At 39.1% G+C, this 21979-nt stretch overlaps 1 protein-coding gene and 1 pseudogene across 1 annotated transcript in view; both read left to right on the forward strand.

The window, feature by feature from the left end:
• The window catches only part of GOLPH3L (golgi phosphoprotein 3 like), a 50449-nt gene extending 33334 nt beyond the window's left edge, over nt 1-17115 (forward strand). The window contains exon 5 of the mRNA XM_027534411.1: nt 14689-17115. Coding sequence (XP_027390212.1) covers nt 14689-15116 — 428 coding nt within the window. The 3' untranslated portion in view covers nt 15117-17115. The remainder of the gene's footprint in view (nt 1-14688) is intronic.
• LOC113887324 lies at nt 3007-3520 on the forward strand (annotated as a pseudogene).
• Nucleotides 17116-21979: the final 4864 nt, after the last annotated feature.

A 21979-nucleotide genomic window follows, 5' to 3' on the forward strand; every position in this document is an offset into this window, starting at 1 on the left:
TTTAATTTTGTTGGTTGTTTTTCTGATCTCTCTTTTTGTGCCTCTCTTCTCTAATCTGTTTCCTTCCTTCTATTAACTTAGGGTTTATTTTGCCCTCCTTTTTCTAGTCCATTAAAGTATAAAGTTAGGAGATTGATTTTAGACTTTTTTAATTTAGGCATTTACAGCAAATTTCCCTCTGCTTTCACTGCATCCCATATAATTTCATATGTTGTGTTTTCATCCATTTCTAAGTATTTTCTAATTTCCTTTGTGATTTCTTCTTTGACACATTGGTGTTTCAGTTCAGTTCAGTTCAGTCGCTCAGTCGTGTCCGACTTTTTGCGACCCCATGAATCACAGCACGCCAGACCTCCCTGTCCATCACCAACTCCCAGAGTTCACCCAAACTCATGTGCATCAAGTTGGTGATGCCATCCAGCCATCTCATCCTCTGTTGTCCCCTTCTCCTGCTGCCTCCAATCCCTCCCAGCATCAGGGTCTTTTCCAATGAGTCAACTCTTTGCATGAGGTGGCCAAAGTATTGGAGTTTCAGCCTCAACATCAGTCCTTCCAGTGAACAACACCTAGGACTGGTCTCCTTTAGGATGGACTGGTTGAATCTCCTTGTAGCTTGTTTAATTTACACATATAGGCAAATTTTCATTTTCCTTCTTTTATTGATGTCTAATTTCATCCCACTATGGTCAGAGAAGATACTTTGTATGATATCTATCTTTTGAAATATATTGAGATTTATTTTATGGCCTAACATATGGTGTCCTGGAGAATGTGCCATATAAATCTGAGAAGAACATGTATTGTGCAAGTAGGTTGATACAAAACTGTTTACTTCTGTCTGTTCTGTCCATTTTGTTTCATGTATTTTGAGTCTGTTATTAGGAGTGTAAATATTTATAATTGTTTTATCTTCTTGTGGTACTAAACCTTTTATTAATATATAATGTCTCTGTGTCTCTTTTGTCTTATATGATTTAAAGTGTATTTTGTCCAAAATTAGTATAGACATCCCTTCTCTTTTTTGGTTACTATTTGAGTGGAATATCTTTTTCCATCCATTCACTTTCAACCTGTCTGTGTCCTTTGATCTAAAGTGAGTCTCTCATAAACAGCATATAGTTGAATCATGTTTTTTAACCCATCCTGCCAATTTTTTCTTATGATTAAACAGTTTAATATGTTTACATTGAAAGTAATTACTGGGGCTTCCCTGGTGGTCTAGTGGTTAAAAAATCTGCCTTGCAATGCAAGGGACACTGGTTCGATCCCTGGCCTGGGAAGATCCCACATGCCATGGGGCAGCTAAGCCCATGTGCCAAAACTACTGAAGCCTGCATACCCTGGAGCCAGTGCTCTGCAACAGGAGAAGTCCTCCCACCACAACTAGAGCATAAGCCCCTGCTCGCCACAGCTAGAGAAAGCTCGTGCGCAGCAACGAAGACCCAGTGCAATCAAGAATAAATAAATAAAGTAATTACTGATAAGGAGACACTTCTACCATTTTGCTATTTGTTTTCTATATGGCATATAGATTTTTGTCCTTCATTTCCTGCATTACTATCTCCTTTTATGTTTGGTTGATTTTTTTATAGTGAAACATTTTGATTCCCTTCTCATTTTCTTTAGTGTATATTCTATAGACATTTTCTTTGTTGCACCATGGGGATTACATTTTATGTCTTAAAGTTATGACAACCTAATTTGAACTTATACCAACTTAACTTCAATAACACAAAAATTCTGTTCCTATACAGCTCCATTCCACTCTCTGTTTTGATGTCACAGATTATACCTTTATAAATTGTGTGACCAATAACATAGGTTAATGTTCTTTAATGCATCTGTCTTTTAAAGTATATAGAAAATAAAAAATAGAGTTACAAACTGAAATTAACTTTTATAGTTGTCCGTGTATTTAACTTTTATTGGGTGTCTTTATTTCTTCATTACTGCTTCAAGTTACTTCTAGCTTCCCTTCATTTCAGTCTGCAGTACTTTTTAGCATTTCTTGCAGGGCGAGTCTAGTGGTGACAGCCTTCCTCAATTTTTATTTACCTGCTACTAAGTCACTTCAGTCGTGTCCAACCCTGTGCGACCTCATAGATGGCAGCCCACCGGGCTCCCCCATCCCTGGGATTCTCCAGGCAAGAACACTGGAGTGGGTTGCCATTTCCTTCTCCAATGCCTGAAAATGAAAAGTGAAAGTGAAGTTGCTCAGTCATGTCCGATTCCTAGCAACCCCATGGACTGCGGCCCACCAGGCTCCTCTGTCCATGGGATTTTCCAGGCAAGAGTACTGAAGTGGGGTACCATTGCCTTCTCCTTATTTACCTGGGAAACTCTTAATTTCATTTTTCAAGGACACTTTTTCTGGATATAGAATTCTTAGGTGACAGATTTTTTTCTTTGAGCCCTTTGAGTATGTCAACCCACTGTCTTCTAGCCTCCAAAGTTTCTGATGAGAAGTCTGGTGATAATCTTATTGAAGATATTTTGTGTATGACAACTCACTTCTCTCTTCCTGCTTTTAAGATTCTTTATCTTTGTAAACTAAATTAATGCTGGAGAGGGTGTGGAACAAAAAAAATCTTCCTATATTTGGTAGGAATGTAAATTGGTGCAGCCAATATGGAGAACAGTATAGAGTTTCCTTAAAAAACTAAAAGTAGAGCTACATACAATCTGTCAATCACACTCCTAGGCATATATATCTGAGAAAATTCTAATTCAAAAAGATAAATGCAACCCAGTGTTCATAGCAGCACTATTTACAATAGTCAAGACATGGAAGCAACCTAAATGTCTGTCAACAGCTGAATGGATAAAAATTATATATATATATGTGTATATATATCCATATATATATATATGAATATTACTCGATAATGAAAAAGAATGAAAGAATGCCATTGGCATCAATATGGATGGACCTAGAGATTATCATACTAAGTGAAGTAACTCAGACAGAAAAAGACAAATACCAGTTTCAGATCCGCCATCTGTGGTGGAAATGCTGCCAAGATGCAGATTTTCGTGAAGACTCTGATAGGGAACATCATCACTCTCGAGGTCGAGCCCTCAGATACAATAGAAAATGTAAAGGCCAAGATCCAGAATAAGGAAAGAATTCCTCCTGACCAGCAAAGACTGATCTTTGCTGGCAAGCAACTGAAAGATGGACATACTTTGTCTGACTACAACATTCAAAAGGAGTCCACTCTTCATCTAGTGTGGAGACTTTGTGGCGCTAAGAAAAGGAAGAAGTCTTACACCACTTCTAAGAAGAACAAGCATAAGAGAAAGAAGGTTAAATTGGCTGTTCTGAAATACTCTAAGGCGGATGAGAATGGCAAAATCAGTCGCCTTCGCCGGGAGTGTCCCTCAGATGAATGTGGTGCTGGAGTTTTTATGGCCAGTCACTTCGACAGACATTATTCTGGCAAATGTTGTCTGACCTATTATTTCAACAAACCAGAAGACAAGTAATTGTATATTGGTTAATAAAGATATGAGCTAACAACAACAACAACAAAAGACAAATACCATATGATATCACTTATATGTGGAATCTTTAAAAATTATATAAATGAACTATTTATAAAACAGAAATAGACTCACAGAAATAAAAAACAAACTTATGGTTATGACAGTGGATAGCAGAAGTCGGTGGGGGGCGGATAGATAAATTAGGAGTTTGGGACTAATAGTTAGCTCAGCTGATAAAGAATCCACCTGCAATGCAGGAGACCCCGGTTCCATTCCTGGGTCAGGAAGATCTCCTGGAGGAGAGGGATAGGCTACCCACTCCAGTATTCATGGGTTTCCCTGATAGCTCAGACAGTAAAGAATCTGCCTACAGTATGGGAGACCTGGGTTTGATCCCTGGGTTGGGAAGATTCCCTGGAGGAGGGCATGGCAACCCACTCCAGTATTCTTGCCTGGAGAATGCGCATGGAGAGGAGGAGCCTGGCAGGCTACAGTCCATGGGGTCACAAAGAGTTGGACATGACTGAGTGACTAAGCACAGCATATATAAAATAGGTAGACAATAGGGACCTACTATATAGCACAGGGAACTACATAGTCAGTAAATTATAATAACCTAGAATGGAAAAGAATCTAAAATATATGTGTGTGTGTGTGTATGTATGTGTGTATGAAAATTACTCAGTCTTATCTGACTCTTTGTAACCCCATAGACTGTAGCCTGCCAGGCTGCTCTGTCCATGGAATTCTCCAGGCAAGAATACTGGAGTTGGGTAGCCATCCCTTCTCCAGGGGATCTTCGCAACTTGGGATCGAACGCAGGTCTCCTGCACTGCAGGTGTATTCTTTATCATCTGAGCCACCAGAGAAGCCCAAATATATGTGCATGTAACTCAATACCACACATCTAAAACTAACATAACATTGTAAATTAACTATACTTCAATTTAAAATTGGTTTTAAAAGATTGTTTATCTTTGGCTTTCAATAGTTAGATTATAATCTATCTTGGATGTTTTAGTCAACATTGAGCTCATTAAGTATCTTAGATTTGTAGATTCATGTCTTTCATGAAATTTAGACCATTTTCAGCTATTATTTTTTCAAATTTTTTCTGCCCTTTCTCTCTCTTCTCCTCTGGCATTCCTACAATGAAAATATTAGTCCATTTGATGGTGTCTCAGAGGTTCCTTAGGCTTCATTCACTTTTTTTGTTGTTTTTCCCTAAACTTTATTACTTCAATTGTACTATCTTCAAATTTGCTAATTCTTCTGCCTGCTTAAATCTGTTTTTGAACCCATATAGTATATTCTTCATTTTAGCTGTTGTATTTAAGCTCCAGATTTTCTTTTTGGTTCCTTTTTGTAATTTCTATCTCTTTATTGGTATTCTAATTTTCTTCATCATTTTCCTGTCTTTGTCCATGTCTTCCTTTAGCTATTTGCTAAAGAAAGCATCATAAAGAAACATCCTTAAAACAGCTGTTTTCAAGTATTTATCTAGTAAACTTGACATCTGGGCTTCCCTAAGTACAAATTTTCTCTTTTTCTCTTGTCCCTTTTAGTGGAACATACCTTTTTCTATGTGTCTTGTAATTTTTTTGTTGTTGAAAGCTGGATATTGAAATCTTATAATTCAGTAACTTTGGAAATCAGACTTTCCCCATTCCCCAGGTTTTGCTGAGTTGTTTGTTGTTATTTTGTTGATTATATTATGGTTTCTCTGTGTTGTAGATCCAACTGAGGTGAAAGCTTCAGATCTCAGGTCTTTTCCAAGGTTGTACTTCAGAGATTACATGTTTTCTTAAGCAAGCACAGTTGCTTTATTAAATACTGTGTACATGCAGTTGTTTCTGAATGTAAAAGAAACTTCTTTTTTAAATCCCCTGGAAGCTGCTTCAACTGGAGGGGATTAGAACAGTGGCAGCCTTTAGCTGTATGTCAGCCATCAGAAGCTACAATCCATAACCAGAACACTGGTCCTGAGATTTCAAAGACAGGGTCCTTATTGCCCATCCTGATTCCAGCAGGATACACCAGAACTACAGATTTCTGTTCCCACAGCTACCTTTCATGGGACTGGGGGCTAAGTAGTCACTGCTGCACTGAAGGCTGAAATTGACTGAAATTGATATTGACCACAGTTTGCCAGCCTAGCTTCCCCTGGAACCGACAAGTGTTCGTGGAAACTCAAGAGTTCCAAAAACAATTGTTTCAGATAGATGCTACTAGTATAATTATTGTCTAGGTGGAGAGATGAATTTCTAATACTTGCTGCCATTATCCCAGATGTACTCTTTCAATAGTTAACATTCTAAAGAACTTTATCAGCTATAATCACATTGACCCCAGCCTTGTCTAACTCAATGAAACTATGAGCCATGCCATGTAGGGCCATCCAAGACGGACGGGTCATGGTGGAGAGTTCTGACTAAACATGGTCCACTGGAGAAGGGAATAGCAAACCACTTTAGTATTCTTGCCTTGAGAACCCCATGAACAGTATGATAAGGCAAAAAGATAGGACACTGAAGGATGAACTCCCCAGGTCAGTAGGTGCCCAGTATGCTACTGGAGATCAGTGGAGAAATAACTCCAGAAAGAATGAAGAGACGGAGTCAAAGCAAAAACAACGCCCAGTTGTGGATGTGACTGGTAATGAAAGTAAAGTCCTATGCTGTAAAGAGCAATATTGCATAGGAACCTGGAATGTTAGGTCCATGAATCAAGGCAAATTGGAAGTGGTCAAACAGGAGATGGCAAGAGTGAACATCGACATTTTAGGAATCAACGAACTAAAATGGACTGGAATGGGTGAATTTAATTCAGATGACCATTATATCTACTACTGTGGGCAAGAATCCCTTAGAAGAGGTGGAGTAGCCATCATAGTCAACAAAAGAGTCTGAAATGCAGTACTTGGATGCAGTCTCAAAAATGACAGAATGATCTCTGTTCATTTCCAAGGCAAACCATTCAATATCACAATAATCCAAGTCTATGCCCCAACCAGTAACTCTGAAGAAGCTGAAGTTGAACGGTTCTATGAAGACCTACAAGACCTTCTAGAACTAACACCCAAAAGAGATGTCCTTTTCATTATAGGGAACTGAAGTGCAAAAGTAGGAAGTCAAGAGACACCTGGAGTATCAGGCAAGTTTGGCCTTGAAGTACAAAACAAAGCAGGTCACAGGCTAACAATTTTGCCAAGAGAACACACTGGTCATAGCAAACACCTTCTTCGAACAAAACAAGAGAAGACTCTACAAACGGACATCACCAAATGGTCAACACCGAAATCAGATTGATTATATTCTTTGCAGTCAAAGATGGAGAAACTCTATACAGCCAGCAAAAATTAGACCAGGAGCTGACTATGGCTCAAATCATGAATGCCTCATTGCCAAATTCAGACTTAAATTGTAAGAAAGTAGAAAAAACCACTAGACCATTCAGGTATGACCTAAATCAAATCTGTTACGATTATACAGTGGAAGTGACAAATAGATTCAAGGAATTAGATCTGATAGAGTGCCTGAAGAACTATGGACGGTTTGTGACATTGTATAGGAGTCAGTGATCAAGACCATCCCCAAGAAAAAGAAATGCAAAAAGGCACAATAGTTGTCCAAGGAGGCCTTACAAATAGCTGAAAAGATGTGAAAGGCAAAGGAGAAAAGGAAAGATATACCTATTTGAATGCAGAGTTCCAAAGAATAGCAAGGAGAGGAGGTGCCAAGATGGCGGAGGAGTAGGACGGGGAAAACACTTTCTCCCCCACAAATTCATCAAAAGAGCATTTAAACATCGAGTAAATTCCACAAAACAACTTCTGAATGCCGGCAGAGGACATCAGGCACCCAGAAAAGCAACCCAACTCTTCGAAAGGAGTGCGACTGAACAAAGAGAAGAAATACAGCTCCACCCACTAGAACACCGACACAAGCTTCCCTAACCAGGAAACCTTGACAAGCCACCTCTACATACCCACACACAGCGAGGAAACGCCACAATAAAGAGAACTCCACAAACTGCCAGAATACAGAAAGGACTCCCAAACTCAGCAATTTAAACAAGATGAAGAGACAGAGGAATACCCAGCAGATAAAGGAACAGGATAAATGCCCACCAAACCAAACAAAAGAGGAAGAGATAGGGAATCTACCTGATAAAGAATTCCAAATAATGATAGTGAAATTGATCCAAAATCTTGAAATTAAAATGGAATCACAGATAAATAGCCTGGAGACAAGGATTGAGAAGATGCAAGAAAGGTTTAACAAGGACCTAGAAGAAATAAAAAAGAGTCAATATATAATGAATAATGCAATAAATGAAATTAAAAACACTCTGGAGGCAACAAATAGTAGAATAACAGAGGCAGAAGATAGGATTAGTGAATTAGAAGATAGAATGGTAGAAATAAATGAATCAGAGAGGATAAAAGAAAAACGAATTAAAAGAAATGAGGACAATCTCAGAGACCTCCAGGACAATATTAAACGCTACAACATTCGAATCATAGGGGTTCCAGAAGAAGAAGACAAAAAGAAAGACCATGAGAAAATACTTGAGGAGATAATAGTTGAAAACTTCCCTAAAATGGGGAAGGAAATAATCACCCAAGTCCAAGAAACCCAGCGAGTCCCAAACAGGATAAACCCAAGGAGAAACACCCCAAGACACATATTAATCAAATTAACAAAGATCAAACACAAAGAACAAATATTAAAAGCAGCAAGGGAAAAACAACAAATAACACACAAGCGAATTCCCATAAGGATAACAGCTGATCTTTCAATAGAAACTCTTCAAGCCAGGAGGGAATGGCAAGACATACTTAAAATGATGAAAGAAAATAACCTACAGCCCAGATTATTGTACCCAGCAAGGATCTCATTCAAGTATGAAGGAGAAATCAAAAGCTTTTCAGACAAGCAAAAGCTGAGAGAATTTTGCACCACCAAACCAGCTCTCCAACAAATACTAAAAGATATTCTCTAGACAGGAAACACAAAAATGGTGTATAAACTCGAACCCAAAACAATAAAGTAAATGGCAACGGGATCATACTTATCAGTAATTACCTTAAACGTAAATGGGTTGAATGCCCCAACCAAAAGACAAAGACTGGCTGAATGGATACAAAAACAAGACCCCTACATATGTTGTCTACAAGAGACCCACCTCAAAACAGGGGACACATTCAGACTGAAAGTGAAGGGCTGGAAAAAGATTTTCCATGCAAATAGGGACCAAAAGAAAGCAGGAGTCACAATACTCGTATCAGACAAATTAGACTTTAAAACAAAGGCTGTGAAAAGAGACAAAGAAGGTCACTATATAATGATCAAAGGATCAATCCAAGAAGAAGATATAACAATTATAAATATATATGCACCCAACATGGGAGCACCGCAGTATGTAAGACAAATGCTAACAAGTATGAAAGGAGAAATTAACAATAACACAATAATAGTGGGAGACTTTAATACCCCACTCACACCTATGGATAGATCGACTAAACAGAAAATTAACAAGGAAAAAAAAAAAAAAAAGAGGTGTGTAAGGCAACTGGAAATTTAAACATCACTGGATATTTGATGATATTAAGAATTTATTCTTAAAAAAAAAAAAAAAAAGAAACCAATATTCATTGCAATACTATTTACAATAGCCAAGAAATGAAAGCATGAATAAAGAAGATGTGGTACATGTATACAATGAAATATTACTCAACATTAAAAGGAGTGAAATAATGCCATTTGCAGCAACATGGATAGCCCTAAAGATGATCATACTAAGTGAACAAAGTCAGAGAAAGACAAATACATATGATATCACATATGTGAAATCTTAAAAAATGATATAAATGAACTTATTTACAAAACGGACAGACCCAAAGACATAGAAAACAAACTTATGGTTCCCAAAGAGGAAAGAGGGAGAGGGATAAATTAGGGATATTAGATTAATAGATACACTCCTATATATAAATCAGAAAAGCAACAAAGTCCTACTGTATAGCACAGGGAACTCTACTCAGTATTCTGTAATAACCTATAAGGGAAAGAATCTGAAAATAATATGTGTAACTGAATCATTTTGGTGTATACCTGAAACTAAAGAACACTGTGAATCAATTATATTTCAATTAAAAAAAATAAATTAAAAAAAAAGAATTATAAAAAAAAAAAAAAAAAGAATAGCAAGGAGAGATAAGAAAGCCTTCCTCAGTGATCAATGCAAAGAAATAGAGGAAGACAATAGAATGAGAAAGACTAGTGATCCCTTCAAGAAAATTAGAGATACCAAGGGAAAATTTCATGCAAAGATAAGCATAATAAAGGACAGAAATGGTATGTACCTAACAGAAGCAGAAGATATTAAGAAGAGGTGGCAAGAATACACAGAAGAATTATACAAAAAAGATCTTCATGACCCAGATAACGACGATGGTGTGATCACTCACCTAGAGCCAGACATCCTGGAATGTGAAGTCAAGTGGGCCTTAGGAAGCATCACTACAAACAAAGCTAGTGGAGGTGACGGAATTCTGGTTGAGCTATTTCAGATCCTAAAAGACAATGCTTTTAAAGTGCTTCGCTCAATTTTGGAAAACTCAGCAGTGGCCACAGGACTGGAAAAGGTCAGTTTTCTTTCCAATTCCAAAGAAAGGCAATGCTAAAGAATGGCAGTGCCAAAGAATGTTCAAACTACTGCACAATTGCACTCATTTCACATTCTAGCAAAGTAATGCTAAAAATTCTCCAAGCCAGGCTTCAACAGTACATGAACCGTGAACTTCCAGATGTTCAAGCTGGATTTGGAAAAGACAGAGGAACCAAAGATCAAATTGCTAACATCCATTGGATCATCGAAAAAGCAAGAGAATTCCAGAAAAACATCTATTTCTGCTTTTTGACTATGCCAAGGCCTTTGACTGTTTGGATCACAACAAGCTGGAAAATTCTTAAAGAGATGGGAATAACAGACCCATCTGCGTCCTGAGAAATCTGTATGCAGATCAAGAAGCAACAGTTAGAACTGGACATACAAAAACAGACTGGTTCCAAACCAGGAAAGGACTGTGTCAAAGCTGTATATTGTCACCCTACTTATTTAACTTATATGCAGAGTACATCATGAGAAATCCTGGGCTGGATGAGGCACAAGCTGGAATCAAGATTGCCGGGAGAAATATCAGTAACCTCGGATATGCACATGACACTACCCTTATGGCAGAAAGTGAAGAAGGACTAAAGAGCCTCTTGATGAAAGTGAAAGAGGGGTCAAAAAGTTGGCTTAAAGCTCAACATTCAGAAAACGAAGATCATAGCATCCGGTCCCATTACTTCATGGCAAATAGATGCGGAACAAATGGAAATAGTGACAGACTTTATTTTGGGGGGCTCTAAAATCACTACAGATGGTGACTGCAGCCATGAAATGAAAAGACACTTGCTCCTTGGAAGAAAAGTTATGACCAACCTAGACAGCATATTAAAAAGCAGAGACATTACTTTGCCAACAAAGGTTTGTCTCATCAGAGCTATGGTTTTTGCAGTAGTCATGTATGGATGTGAGAGTTGGACTATAAAGAAAGCTGAGTGCCAAAGAATTGATGCTTTTGAACTATGGTGTTGGAGAAGACTCTTGAGAGTCCTTTGGACTGCCAGGAGATCCAACCAGTCCATCCTAAAGGAGATCAGTCCTGAATGTTCATTGGAAAGACTGATGCTGGAGCTGAAACTCTAATACTTTGGCCACCTGATGCGAAGAACTGGTTCATTTGAAAAGACCCTGATGCTGGGAAAGATTGAAGGTGGGAAGGGGACGACAGAGGATGAGATGGTTGGATGGCATCACCAACTTGATGGACATGAGTTTGTGTAAGCTCTGGGAGTTGGTGATGGATAGGGAAGCCTGGGGGTGCTGCAGTCCATGGGGTCGCCAAGAGTCAGACACAACTGAGTGACTGAACTGAACTCAACTGGTCAAGTATATCCAGTTTGTCACTAGGGATTACTTCAAATACTATTTTTGTGTCCCCACTTTCACCCCATACTAGATTGTAAATTTCTTGAGGACAGGAATAGGGACTGTTTTTCAATACAGACTGTTTTACATTCTTACCACCAGTGTGTGAGAGTTTCAGTTCCTTCACACCCTCATCAACACTTGTTATTCTCTGTCTTTGTAATTTTAGCTATCCTAGTGATACATGGGAGAAGGCAATGGCACCCCACTCCAGTACTCTTGCCTGGAAAATCCCATGGACAGAGGAGCCTGGTGGGCTGCAGTCCATGGAGTCGCTTAGGGTCGGTCACAACTGAGCAACTTCACTTTCACTTTTCACTTTCATGCATTGGAGAAGGAAATGGCAACCCACTCCAGTGTTCTTGCCTGGAGAATCCCGGGGACGGGGGAGCCTGGTGGGCTGCTGTCTATGGGGTCACACAGAGTCGGACACGACTGAAGCGACTTAGCGGCAGCAGTGATACATAGTGGTATCACATTGTGATTTTTATTTGCATCCCCTAATGACTAATGATGTTGAGCATCTTTATATGTGTTTATTGGCCATTTGTATATTTTCTTTGGAGAATTGTCTGTTCAAATCCTTTGCCCATTTTTAAATTGGGTTTGCTTTCTACTATTGAGTTATACTTTTAAAATATGTTCTAAACACAAATCTTTTCAGATACATGATTTGCAAAAATTTTCTCCAATTCTATGGGTTGTTTTTTCAGTTTCTGAATGGTATCCTTTGAAGTATAAGTTTTTTATTTTGATCCATTTCACCTAATTTTTTTCTTTTGTTACTTATAATTTTGCTGTAATTAAAATTGAAATAAAAATTTCAGTTGAAAATAAAAATAGTTTAACTTATCTAATCCAGATGGCTTTTATTTTTCTTACCTAATTACCTTGCCTAGAACTTTCAGTATGGTGCTGAATAGGAAGGATGAGAATGGACTTTCTTGTCTTATCCTTGATCTAAGATGACAACATTCAGTCTTTCCCTATTAAGTAATATGCTAGCTGTGAGGTTTCCATAAATTCCTCTATCAAGTTCAGAGAGTTTCTGTCTATTCCTAGCTTATGGAGTGTGTTTATGACGTTAAGAGTGTTGGATTTTATCAAATGCTTTTCTTTTGTCTATGGAGATGATCATTTGGTTTTTGCTTTTCATTTTATTGATTTTTGTATTTTAAATCAAACTTACATTTCTGTTTTAAGTCCCCCTTTATCGTATTACGTAGTTTAGGGATGGGGTTGTTTGTTTTTTTCCTTCAGCTGAGCCATACTGCTTGTAGGATATTAGTTCCCTGACCAGGGATTGAACCTATGTCCTTGGCAGTGAAAGTGCACACTGGACTGTCAGAGAGTTCCCTGTGTCTTTATTATATTGCTAGATTTGTTTGTACATATTTTGTTCAGTATTTTTGTACCTATATACATAAGAGATACTGGTCTATATTTTCTTGTGAAGTTTTGTCTCATTTTAGTATCAGAGGAATACTTAATGTTTAGACTAAGGAAGTGTTCCCTCCTCTGCCTCTTCTTTTTTTTTTTTTTTTAAGTGTTTGTGAAGAATTGGTATTAATTTTCCATTAATGTTTGGTAGAATTACCAGAAAAGCCGTCTTGACCACGATTTTCTTTGTGGGAAGTTTTAAAGTTACTATTCAGTCTGTTTACTTGTTATGTGTGCTAAGTTGCTCCAGTCATGTCCGATTCTTTGCAATCCAGTGGACTGTAGCCCACCAGGCTCTGTCCATAGGATTTTCCAGAAGAGAATGCTAGAGTGGGTTACCACGCCCTCCTCCAGGGGATCTTCCCAACCCAGGGATCAAGTTTGTGTCTCTTATATCTGCATTGGCAGGTTGGTTCTTTACCAGTAGCACCACCTAGGAAGCCTTTTACTTGTTATTGTGTGTGTGTATTAGTTGCTCAGTCATATTTGACTCTTTGCGACCCCTTGGACTGTAGCCCACCAAGCTCCTCTGTCCACGGAATTCTCTAGGGAAGAATACTGGGGCATTTGGTGGGGTGGGGGTGCCATTCCCTTCTCCCCAGGGGATCTTCCCAACCCAGAGACAGAACCCAGTCTCCTGCATTGAAGGCAGATTCTTAACTGTCTGAGCCACCAGGGTATTATTATAGTTCTATTGAAATTACCTCTTTCTTGTTGAGTCAGTTTAGGTAATTGTGTTTCAAGGAATTTGTCCATTCTTCTAGGTTGTCTAAATTGTTGTCATACTGTTTTCCATAGTATTCCTTATAACCCTTTTAGTTTTTGTAAGTTTAGTAGTAATGTCTCCTCTTTCATTCCTAATTTTAGTAATTTTGAGTCTTCTCTTTTCCTTGATCACTCTGGGTTTGTCAGTTTTTTTTCATCTTTTCACTGAACCTGAGTTTTATTTTATTGATTTTCTCTATTGTTTTCATTTTCTGTATTTCCTCTCTATTGTTTGCTTTATCCTGCTTGCTTTGGTTTAGTATTTTCTTCTTTTTCTAGTATTTTAAAGTTAGAAGGTTAGGTTATTGATTTGACATCTCCTTTTCTAATACAAGACTTCCCTGGTGGTTCAGATGGTAAAGTATCCACCTGCATTGCGGAAGACCTAGGTTGGGAAGATCCTCTGGAGAAGGGAATAGCTTCCCACTCCAGTATTCTTGCCTGGAGAATTGCATGGACAAAGGAACCTGGCAGGCTGCAGTCCATGGGGTTGCAAAGAGTTGGACAGGACTGAGTGACTTTCACTTTTCTAATATGGCATTTGGATCATAAATTTCCGTCTTTACACTGCTTTAAGCTGCATCCTATAAGTTTTGATATGTTCATTCAACTCAAAAGTACTTTTTAATTTTTTCTTATAATTTCTTCTTTGACTCATTGGTTATTTCAGAGTGTGTCTTTAAATTTCTACATATCTTTTTAATTTCCCAAATGTCCTTCTGTTATCAATTTATAATTCCACTGTGATTGAATAGCATACTTTGTATGTTTTCAATTCTTTTAAATTTATTAAAGCTTGTTTTATGGCCTAACATATGATGTATCATGGAAAATGTTTCATATGCACTTGAGAAGTATGTGCATTCTACTGTTATAGGGCAGAATATTCTATAGATGTCTTCTGAAATCTAATTGGTTTATAGTCTTGTTCAAGCATTCTATTTATTTTTCCCATAGGTGAGACCTGGAACCCTTTCAAATTACAGTACCAGCTGAGAAATGTAAGAGAGAGAATTGCAAAGAACCTAGTAGAGAAGGGTATTCTAACCACTGAGAAGCAGAATTTCCTCCTATTTGACATGACTACTCACCCAGTGACCAATACAACAGAGAAGCAACGACTAGTGAAAAAACTTCAAGATAGTGTCCTAGAGCGGTGGGTAAATGACCCTCAGCGTATGGACAAGCGAACACTAGCACTGCTGGTGCTAGCCCACTCCTCCGACGTGCTAGAGAATGTCTTCTCCTCTCTGACAGATGACAAGTATGATATGGCAATGAATCGAGCCAAGGACCTAGTAGAGCTGGACCCTGAGGTAGAGGGGACAAAGCACAGCGCCACGGAGATGATCTGGGCTGTGCTGGCAGCCTTCAATAAATCGTAGCAGCTGTTGGGTTTCTCCTTTTCCATTGCTGGCCAGTGACTATCAGAGACACCATCACCGAGTTTTGTGTGATGAGATGTTTTCCATCATTTTTTTTTCCCTCTTGAATCAAATTTGTTATTTGGGGAAAGCAACTTCAGGGCTTCTCCATAGACCTTGTCTCTTATAAGCAGGCTTTATATCTCCCTATACTTCGACTCCAGAGGTGAATAAATTGGGTGAACCAGCACTCACCCAGTAAACATTTTCTCTCATTTCTTGGCTCACTTCCATCCAGTGTGCTTTTGGATTATCAGGAATATTTCAGTGAGATTTGGATTTCTCTAGCCATAGAATGTGAGTGAGATGTAGAGCAAACCATTCATCTCATTTTTTAAAATTTGTTTTCTGTCTTAAATATATGTTTTCAGCCTATCTCTCAGGCTCTGCTAAGTAATGTAGCTTATTGAAGTAACCATCTCTTTGAATAAGGGGCAGTGGAAATAAAACTGATTTTTGGAGCAGATGGTCTCTGAGATATAAATGTATGTTCCACTACTGATTTTCTCATCTTTCCTTTTCTAAATTAATGAGACTATTCCAAATGTGATTACCTGGTTCTCACAGTCCTAGAACCATAAATATATTCTCTACTCTCTCTCAGCATTGTCCTACTCCATCATTCATTAGAACAGAAATCTAAATTTAAAAAAAAAAATGCATCTCTTAACCACCTCTTTTATGCAGTCACCAATACAATTTGCAAAGAAGGAAAGTGGCATCAGAATTTCCACTCTTTAGCATATGACTATCTGGATTCCTCCAGGCTACTTTAAGTGTCTCTACTCTGATTGAATTTAGGGAGTTGTAAATTTCAGTTGCTGAATAGCACCATCCTGAGTCCAGACAATATATGTAAACTCTAGATCTTGTTCCCTGTTTTGGCTTCCTACATAAATTGATGGGTGTGCCTGCTCAATCACTTCAGTCGTGTCCAATTCTTTGTGACCCTATGGGCTGTAGCCTGCCAGGTTCCTCTGTCCATGGGATTCTCCAGACAAGAATACTGGAGTGGGTTGCCATGCCCTCCTCCAGGGAATCTTTCCAAGCCAGGAATGGAACCCGCGTCTCTTAGTCTCCTGCATTGGCAGGCAGGTTCTTTACCACTCGTGCCACCTATTCTGTGTGTGTTTAAAGGTCCTGGAAGTAGTTTTATCTGTATTTAATCCACAGATGCCCTCCTAGTCATTAGTCTTGTCTCAACACAATCCTTTGTCTAACTCATTCTTTAAAACATTTTTTAAGTCAGTAGTAAATGCAAAGAGAAGCTTATTGAGAAAAATCGTATTCAGAAGGGCAATTTGATGTTAAAAGCATCCTATATAAGTCCAGCATTTGGGAATATAAAGAGGACAGGCACCAAACTGTGCTAATGTCAAGCATTTAATGCTGATACTTGAATGGATCTTGCCTCTTGACCACTACAGAGAAACAGTCTATCAAAGGGCTAATACAGATGACCCAGACCTGATATCAAATTTTCCTGATCAGAAGTAATTAAATGAAAGATTGTAACTTTCCCTCCTCTAAAATTGTCTAGCCCCACAAAATTCCCCAACTCACTTAACTTTTTTTCACTTTAGGTTATCACTTAGGTGACTAAAGATAAAAAGTTTAAATGAAACAAATTGCTAAAAAATGTGAAGCTGAGAAGAGCTTCAGTCTGGCTCCCTAAAACTATAAAATCCAGTCCGTGGATGTGTCTACCGGACTTAGTTTTTCTTTCCATTTGAACAGTTTGGCATGAATTTAAACCAGGTTTTCCTGTGGAGAGTTTCAGCTTGATTGGGAGAGTGGAAATTGAGTTCCTTCTGGCAACTCTTGGTCAGTGTTTATTTTTATATTGTATCTCATTAAGATGAGGATGTCTTCAGTTTGAATCTGCATAATGTTCACTGCAAAACACCATTTAATGCATATGGCCTTCACATTTCTGTGTAATAAAGATCAATTATTGGCTCCCTGGTCTCTCTGTGCAGTTTTACAACTAAAGTTATTTTAACTTGAAATAACCTTTCATACAAGGCCAGTAACACTCCCCGCTTACCCTAGGATACCAGCCTCTGTTTCATTCTGTGTGGAAAACTGTGTATGCATGCTCAGTTGCTGGGTCATGTCTGACTCTTTGTGAGCCCATGGACTGTAGCCCGCAAGCTCCTCTGTTCATGGAATTTCCCAGGCAAGGATACTAGAGCGGGTTCCCATTTCTTCTTCCAGGAGATCTTCCTGATCCAGGGATTGAACCTGAGTCTCCTGCATTGGCAGGCAGATTCTTTACCACTGAGCTACCTGGACTCCCTTGTGGAAAATTAGGAATACACAAATATTAGTTTTACATATATATATACACACATACTGGACGGCAGGGCACATTAAATCTAACCCAAACACCAGCTAATGTAAAGTCTGAAGAATAGTGTCTCCATCTCAAGCAAAATCAGTTACCCAATTACATCATTATTACCAGGAAGAGAATGAGTATATTCTAGTCTATTAATAACTACTTGCAAGTGACACCTGAACTCACTGAAGAGCTGAAAGTCTTAAGTTCCAAGTGTAGGTAACAAACCTAACTACAACAGAGTTTCAGTTCAGTTCAGTTCAGTCGCTCAGTCGTGTCCGACTCTTCGCGACCCCATGAATCGCAGCACGCCAAGCCTCCCTGTCCATCACCAGCTCCCGGAGTTCACTCAGACTCACGTCCATCGAGTCAGTGATACCATCCAGCCATCTCATCCTCTGTCGTCCCCTTCTCCTCCTGCCCTCAATCCCTCCCAGCATCAGAGTCTTTTCCAATGAGTCAACTCTTTGCATGAGGTAGCCAAAGTACTGGAGTTTCAGCTTTAGCATCATTCCTTCCAAAGAAATCCCAGGGCTGATCTCCTTCAGAATGGACTGGTTGGATCTCCTTGCAGTCCAAGGGACTCTCAAGAGTCTTCTCCAACACCACAGTTCAAAAGCATCAATTCTTCGGCGCTCAGCCTTCTTCACAGTCCAACTCTCACATCCATACATGACCACAGGAAAAACCATAGCCTTGACTAGATGAACCTTTGTTGGCAAGGTAATGTCTCTGCTTTTGAATACGCTATCTAGGTTGGTCATAACTTTTCTTCCAAGGAGTAAGCGTCTTTTAATTTCATGGCTGCAGTCACCATCTGCAGTGATTTTGGAGCCCAAAAAAATAAAGTCTGACACTGTTTCCACTGTTTCCCCATCTATTTCCCATGAAGTGATGGGACCAGATGCCATGATCTTCGTTTTCTGAACGTTGAGCTTTAAGCCAACTTTTTCACTCTCCACTTTCACTTTCATCAAGAAGCTTTTTAGTTCCTCTTCACTTTCTGCCATAAGGGTGGTGTCATCTGCATATCCGAGGTTATTGATATTTCTCCTGGCAATCTTGAGTTTACAACATGTGAAAAGAAAGATAATTGACCTTGTAATGTCTACAGCATAAGGGGGGCTTCCCAGGTGGCGCCAGTGGTAAAGAATCCACCTGCCAGTGCAGGAGACATAAGAGACTCGGGTTCGATCCCTAAGTTGGGAAGATCTCCTGCAGGAGGGCATGGCGATCCAATCCAGTATTCTTGCCTAGAGAATGCTATGGACAGAGGAGCCTGGCAGGCTGCAGTCCACAGGGTCACAAAGAATCAGACATGACCGAAGCAACTTGGCACACAGCATAAGGGACAACATGAAATGTATTTACTATAATTGTCTACTTCCTTGCTATTTTTATTTCAGAGAAAGTATAAAAACAAAGTATAACAATGTTTATCAAAATATGGTGCATCAAAGTAACTTTTGTGGGTGTAAGTACTTTGCCAAAATAGGGGTTCCTAGTAAATCAGTCACTGGAGTTGAGGGCTTAGGAAGCTGCATTTAAAACATAGTCTCTAAAAACTTAAATGTTAAAGTTTGAGAACACTCTTTATTTTTAGTTTATTTGGCTGTGCTGGGTCTTCATTGCAGCTCAGACTTGACTAGCTGTGGAGAAGGCAATGGCACCCCACTCTAGTACTCTTGCCTGGAAAATCCCATGGACGGAGGAGCCTGGTAGGCTGCAGTCCATGGGGTCCCAAAGAGTTGGACACAACTGAGCGACTTCACTTTCACTTTTCACTTTCATGCATTGGAAAAGGAAATGGCAACCCACTCCAGTGTTCTTGCCTGGAGAATCCCAGGGACGGGGGAGCCTGGTGGGCTGCCGTCTATGGGGTCGCATAGAGTCGGACATGACTGAAGTGACTTAGCAGTGCACAGGTGTTACAAAGGACACAATCTCAGCTCCCAACCACTCACGTTTAAGTGGGCAAATGAGGTACTCTGTGAAAAATGCTCAAGTAGAAGTAAAAACTTAATTTTTAGAAGCACAAAGGAGTAGCATTCTTCCTGGGAACATTAGGAAAAACTTACAGGAGTTATATTTATTTACTCTAGTGGCTTTCATGTATTGAGTACTTTTACTATGTTAACCACTTCATATATTTTCTCATTTATTCCTCAGAATTCTAAAAAACCGTAGAAGGTTATTTTTAAAGAAAATTCAGAGGTAGTGAGGCTTGCCTAAGGACACCATGCAGCAGTTGAATTCAAACACATGCTTTAAACCACTACTCTCTCCTTCCTCCATTTAAACTCAGTCTTGAAGAATCTTCTCAGGTTGAGAAGGAACAGCTGAGGCTATTCTGGGCTAGGAAAACAAAATATAAAAAACAAAACACAAAATGTACAAAATAGGGCTTCCCTGGTGGCTCAGTGGTAAAGATCCACCTGCCAATGCAGGAGACATGGGTTCAGTCCCTGGTCCAGATCCCACATGCCAAGGAGAAACTAAGCCCATGGGCCGCAACTATGAGCCTGTGCTCTCGAACCTGGGAACTGCAACTGCGGAAGCCCACACACCCTAGAACCCACGCTCTGCAACAAGAGAAGCCGCTGCAGTGAGAAGCCCATGCCCCGCAACTAGAGAAAAACCTGTGCAAAGACCCTGCACAGCCAAGAATAAAGGAACTTTTTAAAAAATGTACGAAATGATTTGTTACATGCTAGAATTTCATGAATTGTGTGCTTCTCATATATATTTCCAAAAGAGATCATTCTAAGAGATTATATTCAAATTGTAGACTAAAGAAAAGTTTTTGAAACTAGCAAAGTATTTTTGTTTACCCTCATTTATTTCTTCTCTGATGATTTCTTATGTAAAAATTTCTGATACATCATTCTTCTCCCTTAATAGCTTAACACTTCTTACAGGTCAAGTGTGCTGGACATAAATTCCCCAGTTTTTGTCTGAGAAAGTCTTCATCCTTCACTTCAGAAGGATTTTACTGGTTATAGAATTCCAGATTCATGGGTGGTTTTATTTTTTGTTTTTGTTTTACAACACTTCAAATATTTCACTCTACTCTCTTCTTGCATGAGTGTTTTCTGATATCAAATTGTAACAAAACTATGAAGAATTTTAATTGAAAGATTTTTAAAAATTTGTTCCTCCCATTTTCCATACAGCTAAAATACATATATATTCATATAATTTCTAAAAACGTTTTACTCCTTAAAAGAATAAAAATATTAATTTTAAAATAATCATTGCTTTAATGATGAAATAGGTAGAATGGATTTTTTTATATTTTTCTATTACCTATTACATGCGAGCATGAATCTTTGTTTTGCATCCCCAGTTCTTCTCAAGGCCCTGGTCTGTCTTCCTTTTATCCTCAGTGAGTTCCAGGTGTTCATATAATTTGGAAAGAGACATGACTTCTTACTGATGTGAGAAACGGAGCCATCCCTCCCAGAAAGCAATAAAATTCTCACAGAATGCAAGTCAGAAAACCAAGGGTCACTTCCTGGCAGAAATCTTTTTCTAGCAGTCCAATTCACTGCCATTAGTTTTTCTTTACGTTTCAGATTGTAAAAAAGTAGATCCCACTAGGGTGGAAGGTCGGGAGCAAGTACTCCATAAGAACTCTTCAAATAGACATGCTTTTGTGTAGATTTTTTCCCCTGAATTTCAATAATCTGCCCACCACTTTGTTTTTCTCAACCTACATGAACTTCCCCAAGTATAAAAGAGTATTTTATCTAAACTTAATTTAGAAACTCGGCTAGGAATCAAGAGGCTTCTCCCCCTTCAGAAGGGCTTCTTGACCAAATCCCCAAACATCTGCCACATAAGCAAGCCTAGTAGATGTATCGGAGCAGGCGATGGCACCCCACTCCAGTACTCCTGCCTGGAAACTCCCATGGACGGAGGAGCCTGGTGGGCTGCAGTCCATGGGGTTGCTACGAGTCGGACACGACTGAGCGACTTCACTTTCACTTTTCACTTTCCTGCAGTGGAGAAGGAAATGGCAACCCACTCCAGTGTTCTTGCCTGGAGAATCCCAGGGACGGGGGAGCCTGGTGGGCTGCCGTCTGTGGGGTCGCACAGAGTCGGACACGACTGAAGTGACTTAGCAGCAGCAGTAGCAGTAGATGTATATCATTCTCCTGATTTGATGGGGGGAAATTCAAAGCCAACGTTTTTCTCACATTTCAGAGATGTTGAGATCCCACTTCCAATCGAGAGATGAGTACTTCCCAAAGATTTCTGGACATTTAAAGCCATGATATTAATATAATACCTCAAAATACTTGTGGGTTAGCCTTAATAATATTTTTTTTAAAAGTTCCCCTCCCGGCTGTGTCACCCCAGGTTTTTTGAACTGCTAGGTGAGGCTAGAAATTTTAGTTATCTAAACTTAGATAAATTAATTTATATTGATTGAATTTCTTTCCCTTTGAGAGCAGGGAGGAAGAGATGTTCATGATCAAAG

The sequence above is a fragment of the Bos indicus x Bos taurus genome, chromosome 3, assembly GCF_003369695.1.
Source record: "Bos indicus x Bos taurus breed Angus x Brahman F1 hybrid chromosome 3, Bos_hybrid_MaternalHap_v2.0, whole genome shotgun sequence".
NCBI classification, from domain to species: Eukaryota; Metazoa; Chordata; class Mammalia; order Artiodactyla; family Bovidae; genus Bos; species Bos indicus x Bos taurus.